This window comes from Rasamsonia emersonii, assembly GCF_000968595.1.
Source record: "Rasamsonia emersonii CBS 393.64 chromosome Unknown ctg1118621760192, whole genome shotgun sequence".
Classification (NCBI taxonomy): domain Eukaryota; kingdom Fungi; phylum Ascomycota; class Eurotiomycetes; order Eurotiales; family Trichocomaceae; genus Rasamsonia; species Rasamsonia emersonii.
In genome coordinates, this window is record NW_013563151.1 from 17,139 (window position 1) to 30,771 (window position 13,633).

The window sequence follows — 13,633 nt, forward strand, 5'->3', positions numbered from 1 at the left end:
GAGCGCTCCTTATATAACGGTTGATTGATGAACAAACTCGGAATAATTCTCTCTTCATTATTGTTGCAGATTAGTGAAAAAATAAGTTAATACGGGAAAAATCGACTTGGCTTTTTTATCCTTAAGTATACGATAAAACTCTGATTCAGCTCAAAAGGGTGCAAGCGTTGACCCGTCATGCTTTTGTGACAGGGACAGGTTGGGTCTATTCTTGGTTCGATTATATATATCCTGAGCTTGTTTCTAGTTCAAGGCAATAAACACATATATAGCAGCTGTCTACTGAATGGACCACTCCAGCCATACTTTTCTACTCCAAAGCCACCAGGACGCCGCAGCGACAGCCACCAGCGGCACAGAGACCTTCACCAGCATTATGGTCAGGATGCTCCACCAGCGGCGCCTACGTTCGGCGAGAAACTGGTTGGTATTATTGACATTGGGGAATGGAGTGGCGGGGATTTCCTTGCCGAGAAATTTGCACAGGGGCTCCCATCCCTCGGCCACGTTGAAATTCAGCAGTCGCTCCGGAGGCACGAGACGGTTGATTCGGTCGTAGTGATCAAGATACGCCTGACGCTCGCCGTTGGGAGCGAGGATAGGGCGCAGCGAGTGCTGGAACTTGTGATATCTCCACCATTGGCCTATGACGCGCTTTTTGCTTGTCAGCGGAGCTTTTCCTTCCATAGATAATAGGGACAGCAAGACAAGACAAACATACCGGCTCAAACGGAGCCAACCAGTCAAACGACTTCCACTTGATCGCCAAATCGACCGACTCCTTCATGGAAAGCATCCATTTATCGACGTCGCGAGTGCTGAGGACGACCTTGGCATTCGGATACGCCTTGATGAGGTCCTCCGCAACCAACGACCCGGGGATGTTGCACGAGACGTTCCAACCAGCGAAGAGTTTGTCGTACTCTTTGCGGCCATAGACCTCGCATGTCTCAAGGTATTTGGCTTGCAAGGCTTCGACCCACAGCGGAAGTAATTCAGGTTTTTTGTCCATCATCCGTCCGTGGAAAGGCTTGTAGCCCAGGATTTCAAAGGCGGCACGCATAGCTGGCACAGAGTAGTCCACAAGTTAGATACCTTGATCCGCTGGGAGCATTGCAGCAATACTCACAGATGGTGCCTGTTCGGGGCATTCCCAGGAGGAGAACCACCATTTCCACGGGTTCCGATGGATCCGGCACTTTGTCAATGAGACGAGTAGACGAAGGCATTTTACTTAACACGTGGTGTTTGGAATCTCTCAAAGAATATGAAGGTAAACTGAAGAAAGAAAAAAAAAATCAGAAACCTCGATCAGCTGCAACACCCAGCTACGACAGCGTGGAAATGATCTCGAACTTCCCTGAGGCAGCAGTAGCGATGCCAGTCCCGAATAAGTATTTGAAGGAGGAAACTCTACGTAGGCTCGTTGGGAGGTCACGTCAGAATTTAGCTGGGAGAAGCTCACCTGTAGTCACATTTATCTAGCGCGTAAAGAACATCTAATTCTCACTCAGCTGTGTTGTAAGTTCTTTCTGCTTCCATAAGATGTTGGGAAATAGTTGCTGCTGGCTGTTATTTCTGCACTAGATACATGGCTCTAGTATAAGCCCTAATGATGTAAGTATACACAGACAGCAAGATGAATGCATCAGGCCTATCAGAGACTGCCATAAATTAAAGACAAATAGGTGGTCTGCAAAGATTGCATGATTTAATAATAATATCCACTCGGATGGCCTGGATGAGGGTTTAGGAATAGATTACATTATCCCAAGGAGCATGGCCCCTACGGAGTATACTCCATGCAGACAGATGATTTCTCATATACCATGCTTTACTAGACGAAAATATGCCCCTCATGGCAAGGTTGTTGTTGTTGTTACATTTAATTTAGTCTGATCTGTCAGCCGGCACGCCATGTGTGCATGGCAAGGGGTGATGTACGGTCTGGCTCTTATCAATCAGCCTGCAGGGTCAATCTGTATATAGCAGTGTGAACCAACTATATTAGTTAGCTGACCATTACTATCACTGATCAGGTTGGTGGAAAACATAGAGTGCACTAGTAAGAAATAAAACATCAGAATACCAAAACAGGTTAATTAGAATTGCTGTATTTTTGGTACGCCAGGAGACAACTAATTAAGTAAGCATCTCAGCGTCGTTTGTCCAGAAACCCGAACTTTTTGCCAGCCCCTTGTGTAACGCATTTTCTGTTGCCTGACATGGCAGACGAGAAATCCTGAAAATGCATCCATTTTGTCAACTCCCTCTCTGACTCATTGGATCAAAGACATCATGTCTCCCTGGAAGCGCAAGAATGAGACTCGTCGACCCCGCAACCCAGCCATGGACAAGGCCGATAATAATTCATCGGACAGCGTGCAGAGACCGGCTTCTTCGGAAACTCGACTGACGGCCCATGCTGCTCTGTCCGCGGTGAGCGGCGACTTGCGAAAATCTTCACCAACGTCTCTGTCCTCAGGAGACACAACAGGCGCTCTCTCAGCTCATCGGCGAGACGATCCTCGGACGCAAGCGAAACGCCATGCAGAATTCGCACCCCTCAGCCACCCCTCGCATCTCTACGTGAGCCAGCACCCCGGCGGCGAGATCCCCGACCCGGTCGTCGACGAACCGCCATACTTCTTCCTCCTGACTACGTATATCAGTTTTCTCGTCCTGATCGGCCTGGGCCACTTCAGAGACTTCTTCGCCAGATGGTTCTCCCCAGACTCCACCCGACACTTGAGACCGCATGACGGATACGCCCCGTTGTACAGCGACTTTGACAGCTTCTACACCCGCCGTCTCAAGCAGAGGATCAATGACTGCTTTGAGCGGCCAACAACCGGGGTTCCGGGCCGGAACATCACCCTGCTGGACCGGACGACGGAGGATAATATCCACTTTAAACTGACGGGCACCACGACGCAGACCCTGAATATGAGCTCATATAACTATCTGGGGTTTGCGCAATCGGAAGGCCCGTGTGCGGATAGCGCGGAAGACTGGATCAGACAGAGTGGCATCAGCATGTGTGGCACCTGTGGTGACGCGGCGACATCCCAGCTTCACGTCGAGGTCGAGAGGCAGATTGCCCGATTCGTGGGCAAGGAGAGTGCGATAGTTTTCTCGATGGGCTTCGTCACAAATGCTACCATGTTTGCTGCACTTGTGGACAAGGGCTGTTTGATTCTGTCCGACGAACTCAACCACGCATCGATCCGATTCGGTGCCCGTCTCTCCGGCGCCAGTATCCAGACCTTCAAGCATAATAACATGACGGATCTGGAAAATCGGTTGAGAGAAGCCATCTCGCAAGGCCAGCCGCGGACTCACAGACCATGGAAAAAAATCCTTGTCACGGTCGAAGGTCTCTATTCCATGGAAGGCACCATGGTCAATCTCCCCAGAATCCTTGCTCTCAAAAAGCGGTATAAATTCTATCTGTATATCGACGAGGCGCATTCGATTGGAGCCGTCGGTCCCCGCGGACGCGGTGTATGCGATTTCTTCAAAGTCGACCCTGCAGAGGTCGATATTCTCATGGGCACGTTCACGAAATCCTTCGGCGCCAATGGCGGCTATGTCGCTGCTGACAAGGCAATAATCGATAAGCTGCGACAGGCAAATGCTGGACAGCTCTTTGGCGAGGCGCCGACGCCTCCTGTCCTCGCGCAGATCATCAGTGCTCTCCGACTAATGGCGGACGAGGACCCTCTCCATCCCGGTGAGGGAAAAGAGCGACTGCAACGACTGGCCTTTAATTCTCGGTATCTGAGGCTGGGCCTCAAAAGGCTTGGCTTCATCGTCTACGGACATGACGACTCCCCCATTGTCCCCTTGTTGCTGTACAATCCTGCCAAAATGCCGGCATTCTCGCATGAGATGCTCAAACGCAAGATTTCCGTCGTGGTGGTGACCTACCCTGCCACGCCACTGGAACTGTCCCGCGTGAGGTTCTGTGTTTCAGCGGCTCACAACAAGGACGATCTGGATCGGCTGCTGCAGGCCTGCGACGAAGTGGGAGAAGCGTTGCAGCTGAAGTTTTCGTCTGGCATTGCGGGTGGCTTGCGAGAGCCTCTTCCCCCAGACGCGGATTCGAGCAGGAGGAAGGCAATCATTAAACCCCCTCGTTGGCGTTATGAAGAAGTAGTTCAAAGAGGTGCGAGGGATGCAAAATTGCCTATGTACTAGTCATTGGTAGTGACCAGAGCTATATACATCTTGTCTAATGTTTAATATTTAATGTAAATAATGGCGATCTACGATTCGACTGGCAATGAGAAATGAAAGAGGGTTTCTTCGGAGAGTCTGTTGAAATGGCAAATATTAGGGAACCTTGAGTTGTGTAGATAATGAAACTTCGTGAGCAGTATAGTCAAGACCAATATATAGTAGCTAGTCACCATCTTTCTCTCTATTCCTCTTACATCTCGACGAACGAGAAAAATGAAAAATGGGACGAATTCTCTCGATACCGAAAAAAGGAAATCAAGATATCATCACCACCCCTCCAATCGCGTAAATCTCGCCATAACCCCATCCTTCGGCGCCGTCGTAACCGAATTAGTAGTCTCCAACTTCTTCATCGGATCCTGCAATTCCATCCGGAATCGACCCACAAGGACAGCCACCAGACAGGCCAATTCCGACTTGGCAAACGACTGCCCTATACAACTCCTCGGACCATGCAGGAACGTCAGGAACGCGTAGTTGGTATTTGCGCCGCCGCTCTTGGCTCGACCTTCGCCGATCCAGCGATCGGGATTGAACTCCTCTGCGTCAGGGCCCCAGAGTTCCGTGTCGAGGTTTGTTGCTCCCGGTACAAGCAGGAGTAAGGTACCCTTGGGGATGTAATGGCCAAGAATGGATGTGTCCTTGCGAGCTTCTCTGCCGGTGGAGCGTACAGGGGGATAGAATCGCAAGACTTCGTTGCAAAAGGCGTTGAGATAGGGGAGCGAGTCCACTTGGGCGGCCGTGGCCGGTTGTGGTTTCTTGCCATCATCCTTCGAGCGGATGGTTGCAGGGAGGTGAGAGCGGATCTCCTCACGCAGTCGAGCTTGTATCTCTGGATGGTTGCACAGCGCATAAACGGCCCATTGCAGTGAGGTGGCGATGGTCTCGTGGCCGGCAACAAGGAAGGTGATCATCTGGTCCACGAGGTTCTCGTCGGAAAAGACGCCGCTCGTGAGAGCAATGGATGCAATGTCAACGCCCTGGAGGTCCCCCCGTTTCAGCTTCTCTTTCTTCTCCTGAACGATCTCGCGCGCAACTTCCCGGATATACTCCGCGGCTTCGATAGACGCCCTGTTCCACTTGGTGGGCAATTGAAAAAGCCTCTTGAACCCGACGGTCAGCGTGCTGATGAGGACGAGCCATTTGGCAAAGGTAGTCGGCACAAATCTCAGCTTTTCATACTGCTGCCGGAAAGTATTGTCGGGATCTTGAATGGTGCCGAAATCGCGTCCCATGCCTGCGAGGCCGATGATGTCGAGTGTCACTCTCCCGGCCCAGTTGCTGACCTGTATAACGTTGTCTTTCGACGAGGATGAACTTAGTTGCTTCTCTATGGTATCGACCATCTCGACGGACTTGGTCCAGAACGTCGGGTAGAGATCTTTGATATGGCGGTATGCAAAGCTAGGCATGAGCCCTTTGCGTTGTGCCTGATAACGTCGTCAATCGGCATGATCAACGAAAAGGGGGAGAGGTTGGACATACCTTATGCTCGTCACCCTCAGCGAGAAGAAGTCCATTTCCCGTGAAGCGCAAAAGCTTAATCCGAAGCGATTCTGACTTTGGAAAGTCATACACCTTGGACACGAGAACTTCACTGAGAGCCTTGGGCCCTATGACCATGACTCGTTCGACATTTCCTGCCATATAGTACCGGATTAGACCGTTGTTGGGGATTTCTTTGGTCCATCTCCGGGCATGGTCTGCGGGGACCTCGAGGAAAATGGATCTCGAATTGCCCTTGAACCACGATCGGTCCTAGAAAAACACAATGAGTGAATTGAATTGAAACAGGCTCGTAACGCCAAAATATCATAGCAAGAGAAAGAGAGAGACGAGGAACTCTAATCACCTTAGGTGTCGGAATATGCCGCAGAGGCGACAGAAAATCAGGATACAAAATCGATCTGTAGACGAACTGGCAAAACACTGTGACTGCGACAAAGCTGACAGCCGTGCAGAAGTATGATTGCCGGATCGAGTATTCGGGTTTGAGCGAGACTACCAGCACCGCGGCGCTCACGGCGATCAGGCTCCATGGCGGTGCCATTTTCGAAGTGACTCAACAGTATCAGTCCAAGGCGTTCGTTCAATCTCGATGGTCTTCGAGCTAATAATCAAATTCCACTGTGATCTGACGCAATAAAAGACAAGAAGATGCAACACGGTGAAACAAAAATATATCAAGCGATTGGACAAAAGTAATTGATTGATCAATCCTTCATATTCATTCCACAAACTAGCGGAAGAAAGATACTGTGAATCAAAATCTCCGGGTTAGGGAACTTGCAACGATCTCACCTCCCCGCGATGGCAGCAGTATGAACTCCCCAAATAGGATGGCCAGCGGAACCCGCGGGTAGGATCGAAATCAGTCAGCCCGACCCAACATAACCCATACATAAGCAGGATTACCTTAGGAAGTAAATTACCAAGAATCTAGAACAAAGTGTGATGTTAAGAGGAAGCAAAATACTGAAATTACTGTATTGGAGTCAGAATGTTTTTGATGTTTCAACCCGAAGTAACTAGGGTTTGTACGTATTTAACCCTAATTATACTGTATAGGAGAGTAGAGGTTGGTAATTTTATCTTTTAGCCATTTCTCGATATATTTATTAAGCTTTCACTAAAAGATACTAGGGATTAGGTGAGTGATTTCAATTTGGAAGTGGTGAGTTTTGACTTGATTGAGAAACCTGAACTGGCAACACTATCAATCAATCATTTCATTTACTGATCTAACAGCCCTGTAGCTGAACACCAGTAGGTTACAAGTGGGTCCGATGTGTGATACTGTATAGCACCTTATGTATTGACCAGTTCTGTTGACCTGTATGTTGACAAACAAGCATACCATGGTGATGTCAGATTTTAGCAAGGTCAGCTCATCTGCTTTATGCTAATCTTATGCTAATCTATTATGCTTTTTACCCCTGGAGCTTTTTTCTACTACTGCTGAGCCGTAAGCCCAAAGCATGTAAAAGAAGCGCAAGGGGTTATATTAAACATCTATCTTTCCGCTCCACAGCAGCTGATACTCTACCCTGTACCGCACTGCAGATTCTGCATTTCCTACATTACCCCCCAGTAACGCTTTGAGTCATTTTTTTGTACAGGCTGTTAGGGTTAATAAGCACTAAATCTGCAGTTAGGCCCCCTGCCCCTGGTAAATGCAAGTGGTCATCGTCCTCATGATTGTCATTATCTCTGAAGTCAACAATCTCTGCCGGTCCAACTTTTGGTCAACAGACTTAGATCCCTCCATGGTTAATTGCACCATGTGGGCTACTTCCACAGCCCTAAGATTGTCAGCCCCAGCCGAGCTGCCTGTAAGAAATGCGACCAACAAGGCCTTGTCCGTCAGGTTCACAATCGGTAAGCACTAGTATTGCTAACAGTCAAGAATCTAATCTTCCCATCTACTCCGTACATGAGAGAATCACTCCTCAATCACCTAGCGCTTGATAAAAAGCAAATTGAGTCTTAGCTACTATCTATGCCACGTGAACCCTCCAACATGATCAATAGAATCAACTGATCCGATAGGTTGTTCAAGCTCTGGTAGCTGGATGTGCTTGACTGCTGGAAACTAGTGCTTACCGATTCTGCACCTGATTGACAGAGGTGCTATTACTTACTCTAGCAATCGAAAATAAGGTAATCAAGCAAGTTGTCCTAGAGATGCATCAGCGCAGGGCCAGGAGAGTGAGAAACGTAGATTAAAACTCTCTGTGACGGCAGGTCTGGAATGAGCGAAAAGGAATATGAATCACTTGCTCACCCGGTAGTCTGAAGGTATTCCAAAGAGCTTCTATCTCGAGCCTTTATATTCTATGGTATCATTTCAACTCGCAGAGAAGTAGCTTATTTCTATCTTTCTCATCGAAAAAACCATGCTTGACATACTCGTTCAAACCTTCCGCAGATGGAAGAAGCTCCTGTACTCGTATCTCACTTCTGCCATCCTCTTTTATCACAAAGCATTGGGGCACACTGCTATCGGGCCATCCTCTGGTTCTCTCAGCATTACCGACAATCGCACTCGCCGGAAATACACCATTCCAATCGTTAACAATGCCATCCGCGCAACCGACTTTCTGCAGATTACTTCTGCGGGGATGGGAGCGGATTTCGTCGATCACTACGAGAATAGCATCCGGATCCTCGACAAGGGATTTTTGAATACCGCGTGTACGGAATCGGCTATTACACTTATGTGAGTTTTGTTTTCATCAGAACTACTGATAATGACTACTCGTTGACGCCAGCAGCGATGGTAAACGTGGCTATATTCAGTACCGCGACTACTCGATTGAGGACTTGTTCCACCATCATGACTACGAGGAAGTGATTCATCTCTTGATATGGGGTAAACTTCCTACCCCGGAGCAGAAGAACACTCTTCGCAGGAAATTGGCCGCCGCGATGAAGCCGTATCCGAATGTAATTAATGTGATCCAGTCATTCCCGTAAGACCTCTCTCTCGCTTTTTCTCTCTTCTCCATCTCTTATGTAGCAAAATTGCTGACCGATCACGTTAGACCCGATTCCTTGACTTTCCCCATGATCCTGGCTGGGATTGCCGCGTACGCTTCGTTGGACGAGGGGACTCGAGCAACTCATAGTCAAAGCCAACCCTATTATCTGGGCAAGGATGAAGCCGTGGATGCTGCTGTTATTCGAACCCTCGCTACGCTCGCCACAATCACTGCCCTGGTGTACTGCCACAAGCGTGGGCGGAAATTCACTCCAGCCAACCCAGACGAATCCTACATCGGAAACATCCTTCTCATGATGGGCGTCATTGACGAGGGGACCGGGCAGCCCAACCGCAAGATCGAGCACTGTTTCGAACGTCTCTGGATTCTGAACGCGGATCACGGCATGACCAATTCGACCGCTGCCTTCCTCAGCGCGGCGTCCACCCTGACCGATCCTCTATCTTGCAGCATTGCAGCCGTGGCATCGGCCTACGGGCCCCTTCACGGCGCAGCCGTCGAAATCGCCTACAGGGTCTTCGAGAACGTCGGCACGGTGGAGAATGTGCCCAAGCTCATCGCGGACGTCAAGGCCAAGAAGTTCCGCCTCTTTGGCTATGGACATCGCATCTACAAAGTCGTGGACCCGCGGGGTAAACTCGTCCGCCAGCTCATTGACGAATACCGGGAGGACGTTCGGAAGAATCCCCTGCTGCAGGTTGCGCTCGAAATCGACCGGATTGCGGGGGAGGATCACTACTTCACGTCGCGGAATCTCAAGGCAAATGCGGACCTCTACGGTTGCTTCTTGTATACTGCGCTGTGAGTTCATTTAGCTCGTGGTGTACCGAGGTAGAGATTCTAATGATATATTATAGAGGCTTTGAAACAGACATCATCCTCGCCCTGTCTTGTCTTTCGCGCTCGCCTGGCGTTTTGGCGCACTGGCGGGAGTCCATGAGTCGGTCCATCTCTTCCCTGCATATTGTCATTTGCTAATTGATATTCTTCTAGGCCAACCACCCAATTTGTGGCGACCCCAGCATATTTTCACCGGGACTGTTGCAAAGCCCAGGAAAGAGTGAGCGTGGGCGATACAAGGTGGCTGTTTAGAAGAGAAGACCTGGATTAGTGAGGGTTGTAAGAGTTTCTTTCTTAGGAGGACGGGGAGGGGAGGAACGAAAGTAGAAGATCAGCTTACACTTAGCGTTTACGGCTAGAATCGGATAATGATGGCCTCAGAGGCAGGGGCTTTCTAGCGGTGAACCATGTCGATGTTATGTTAGGGTTTTAGAAGTCTGTGAATCAGGATGTCACACTTGACACGTGCCACAATACTAGGTACCTACCTTGGGACACTAAGGTAGCTCCAATTTCATCGATTCAACACTGAATGAATGATTATTAGCCTGTAAAAGACACTGTCAGAAGGAAAATTACGATTTCATAGATAGCCTCATGGCCTACGGAGGACCCTAGCTGGACACAGTGGGGGCAAACCAACCCCTGCCCAGTTCGCAACATACTCCGTATACGTAATCTCGCATGCTAGAACTAGCAGGCATCCCAAGTAGTTACATATGTAGGCAAGGGTCCGGAAGAGGACGAAGGATTAAGTAGGATCTCGAGTTCTAGACCTACTTTGCAACTCCACCGAGACTTGATTACTGTGCATACTCATATGAATGCATAAGTAGCAGCTAGTAGCAATATATCCTAGCATTTTATGGAAGCAGACAGAGTTTACATACAATACAGCTACCTAGGTAGTTAAGTAAGAACGGCTAGTGCTTATTTAAGCAGTAGATAAATGTTTTTAGTTGATTAAGATAACACCACCGATATGAGTACGTACAGTACAGACAGCAAGATACATGCCTCAGACCTATCAGAGACTGCCACAACTCAAAAATAGGTTGTTAGGAGAGATTGCATAATTCAATATCTGACGGCATATACAGGATGTTAAATTCTTAGCTGTATTGTAAGCTGAAGCTCTTCTATTTCTACAAGGTACGAGGAAAGTATTACTACTAGCTATTCATTTATTTACGTACTAGATAAATAGATTTAATTAACTAAGATAAACCTAAAAATATAAGTATGCACAGATAGCATGATAAATGCATTAGACTCATCAGAGACTACTACAAATTAAAGATAAAGCAGGTAGTCAGCAAAGATTGTGTGATTTACATCCAATGGGATGGATAGGATGTTAAGCATCCAACGCGATGTATGAGATGTATGGAATATTAAATCTTGCAATCTACCTAGGTAATTTTTGTGGGCTTTGCAGAATTGATATCATGCCATTATTGTAACATTGGCCAGGCCGGGTTATGTATAGGTACGTTTGATAGATGAAAAGTTAAGTTGATGCAACGACAAGGGGTTGGGGAGGAAGGTGGGATGTCGAAAAAAAAAACAAGATCTGTTAATCAGAAGTGACATAGGTTCGTATAGTAAGCACTAGATGGACTAGTCAAAACAGAATAAAAAACTAGTGGTAAATATTTTGCACCTCTTCTCTGTAGATAGGTAGCCTCCAACAAGAGTAGTTATTGCCTAGCGGTCAAGTACCAGCTGAGATCTGAAGTATTTAAATAGGAAGAGAACTTTCTCAGTGAAGGCTGCTTTGCACACTAATTGAATATAATTGAATAGAGCATACTATATTCTTTTCTATACTCTTTTCTTCTCCTAGAAACGTGTGGTATTTACCAAGTTGTTTTCCCATTATGGAAGCACAGGACAAACTACCATCGACCACCCTTAAAACTACTCCTCTATTCCAGCCTAGATATGGATCGACTCGTGAAGAAGCCTTCCAGCTCTCTTATGAGAGAGCTGTGGCTATCAATAAACACTACGGTTTGTTGGTCTGTGCACCGTATGACTAGGGAGACTGTGTTAAGTATATATTCCAGGGTTTACGATAGAAGATATTGTCTCCCTCACGCCGAGATTTTGGGATATGCACACGGACGGAATCATCCTCTCCGATATTGGCGCGCATGCTCTGCTCTCGATACAATACAATCTCGCCGCTGGGACAATTGCGCCATTTGCCCGTGAACGAGCGGATCTCCAACCGTTGTTGGAGAAGATATTGAAGTTTCAAGTCTCGTAGGTGTTTCTTTTCTGGATATTTAATTTTTTTTGTCTGACAAAGACTCTTCACAGAGCAGGGTTCATGCTAACTGAACTCGATCATGGCTTGGATGCTAAAAATCTGGAAACGACCGCGACGTTGCAGTCTGATGGCAGTTTCATCCTGCATACTCCCCGGCCCGGGGCGGCGAAGTAAGAGACTACTATCCTTCCTAGACATTTTTTTATCAGAGAAACTAATTTGAATAGATTTGTACCCCCATCAAGGCCTGTAGCTGGGATTCCACGCATTGCAGTGGTCATGGCAAAGCTCGTTGTGGACGGAGAGGACCGTGGAATCCGTCCTTTCGTGGTAGCGCTTGGAGATGGAAAGGAGATGTGTAAAGGTGTGACTTCGGTGTAAGTCGAAGGATTTCGCATTTATTGTAACCGCTTGGATGCTAACAGAACATAGTCTGCTCCCAGAATTAGGCGGCATCAAAGCTCCTTATGCCATCACATCCTTCGACCAAGTGTCTTTACCAGCAACTGCACTTCTGGGGAGTCTCGAGAAACCGGCTAACATGCGAGAACATTTCTTTTCCACGATATGGCGAATTCCAATTGGAACACTTGCCATGAGTCTCATCATGATCCCAGCCCTCAAGTGCGTTTCCTACATTGTAGGGAAATACAGCCTGCGCCGAACAGTCCATGGCCTTGATAACACCAGAATCCCAATTATCACCTTTCGTACGCAACAGCTACCGATCCTGCATGCGCTAGCACAGCTCAGTGTCATGGAGCCCTTTGCAAAACACATAATCTCACTGTTCAAAGACACTTCTTTGAAAAGTGAAGTCCGGCATGGGTATGCTGTTATCCTCAAGGCAGTTTTCCTTCAATATGCTCAGCGCAGCATTCCACAACTTGTCGAACGGTGCGGCGCACAGGGCTTGTTTCAGCATAACCAGATTTGTGACGCAGATGTAAGTTGTAATTCCCCAAGTCTGTCCTGTCCAGTGAACCTTCCATTATTAACAGATCTTGAAAAAGAATCTTGTCCGTGCAGCTGCCATTTCAGAGGGGGACGCATTGGTTCTCAGCATTCGTGAGTCTCTAGAAAAACAATTAAATCATCCATTATACTGATGAAAAAGATAGGTCTCGCAGTCGAATTATTCCTTGGTCGATACACAATGCCCCCACCGACCAAGCCCGACTGCCTTCTTGCCCGATACGAACTTGGTTTAATCGAGGAGTGCGTGAAACTCATCGAGACGATCCCTGACGGTCATCACAGTCAGGAGTTTAACAGGCTCCTCATTCCCCGATGCCGACCGATTGTCGAGGCAGTTGGTCATCGGATGGCGTATGAGACAGCTCTTGCGTCCGGCGTCGACCCTGACTTGCTTGCCCTTTATGAGATGGGCATTGTGAAGGATAATCTCAGCTGGTTCGTCGAATCCGGCGGGCTTACCAGGGCCAGCGTGTTCGAAAAGGAAAACAAGGCCCTCGACGCCATTCTGCCGCGTCTCAACGATCTTTTGGACCAGTTAGACATCGCGCCATATTCTACTGCACCGATTATTTCGCAGTCGATGTGGGAGACTTTTGTCGGGGACTTGGAGGCGTACAGGGGCAACGCGGAATATCCCCTCTTTGATGTTGTTAACGGACAGTAGAAAGCGTCCAAGAAACGGTGTTGGTAGCGAGTTTGATAGTCTTTAGAGTGATTCGTTCGGTTATTAGAGTTACAATATCATATCTGAAATAGACTTGACTACCTGATGTTCTAAACATGGTAGAGGGTTTAT

The 13,633-nt window shown here is 48.0% G+C and overlaps 5 protein-coding genes across 5 annotated transcripts; 3 read left to right on the forward strand and 2 right to left on the reverse strand.

Moving 5' to 3' along the window:
• Window positions 1-279: 279 nt before the first annotated feature.
• Window positions 280-1,229, reverse strand: T310_4880 (uncharacterized protein; the record flags this gene model as incomplete). Its single annotated transcript, XM_013472245.1, has 3 exons — window positions 280-654; window positions 722-1,065; window positions 1,130-1,229. The coding sequence occupies 3 exons, from the start codon at window positions 1,227-1,229 to the stop codon at window positions 280-282; spliced, it is 819 nt and encodes a 272-aa protein (XP_013327699.1).
• A 1,069-nt stretch (window positions 1,230-2,298) lies between these two features.
• T310_4881 (Serine C-palmitoyltransferase) lies at window positions 2,299-4,200 on the forward strand (the record flags this gene model as incomplete). Its single annotated transcript, XM_013472246.1, has 1 exon — window positions 2,299-4,200. The coding sequence occupies one exon, from the start codon at window positions 2,299-2,301 to the stop codon at window positions 4,198-4,200; it is 1,902 nt and encodes a 633-aa protein (XP_013327700.1).
• A 308-nt stretch (window positions 4,201-4,508) lies between these two features.
• Window positions 4,509-6,292, reverse strand: T310_4882 (uncharacterized protein; the record flags this gene model as incomplete). Its single annotated transcript, XM_013472247.1, has 3 exons — window positions 4,509-5,672; window positions 5,728-6,000; window positions 6,095-6,292. 3 exons carry the CDS (start codon window positions 6,290-6,292, stop codon window positions 4,509-4,511), a joined length of 1,635 nt encoding a protein of 544 aa, XP_013327701.1.
• A 1,846-nt stretch (window positions 6,293-8,138) lies between these two features.
• T310_4883 (Citrate synthase) lies at window positions 8,139-9,722 on the forward strand (the record flags this gene model as incomplete). The annotated part of the gene is made up of 4 exons (XM_013472248.1): window positions 8,139-8,461; window positions 8,517-8,714; window positions 8,787-9,545; window positions 9,602-9,722. The coding sequence occupies 4 exons, from the start codon at window positions 8,139-8,141 to the stop codon at window positions 9,720-9,722; spliced, it is 1,401 nt and encodes a 466-aa protein (XP_013327702.1).
• Window positions 9,723-11,464: 1,742 nt separating this feature from the next.
• T310_4884 (Uncharacterized protein) lies at window positions 11,465-13,501 on the forward strand (the record flags this gene model as incomplete). Its single annotated transcript, XM_013472249.1, has 7 exons — window positions 11,465-11,597; window positions 11,654-11,852; window positions 11,910-12,029; window positions 12,087-12,236; window positions 12,292-12,805; window positions 12,861-12,927; window positions 12,981-13,501. 7 exons carry the CDS (start codon window positions 11,465-11,467, stop codon window positions 13,499-13,501), a joined length of 1,704 nt encoding a protein of 567 aa, XP_013327703.1.
• Between the last annotated feature and the right edge of the window lie 132 nt (window positions 13,502-13,633).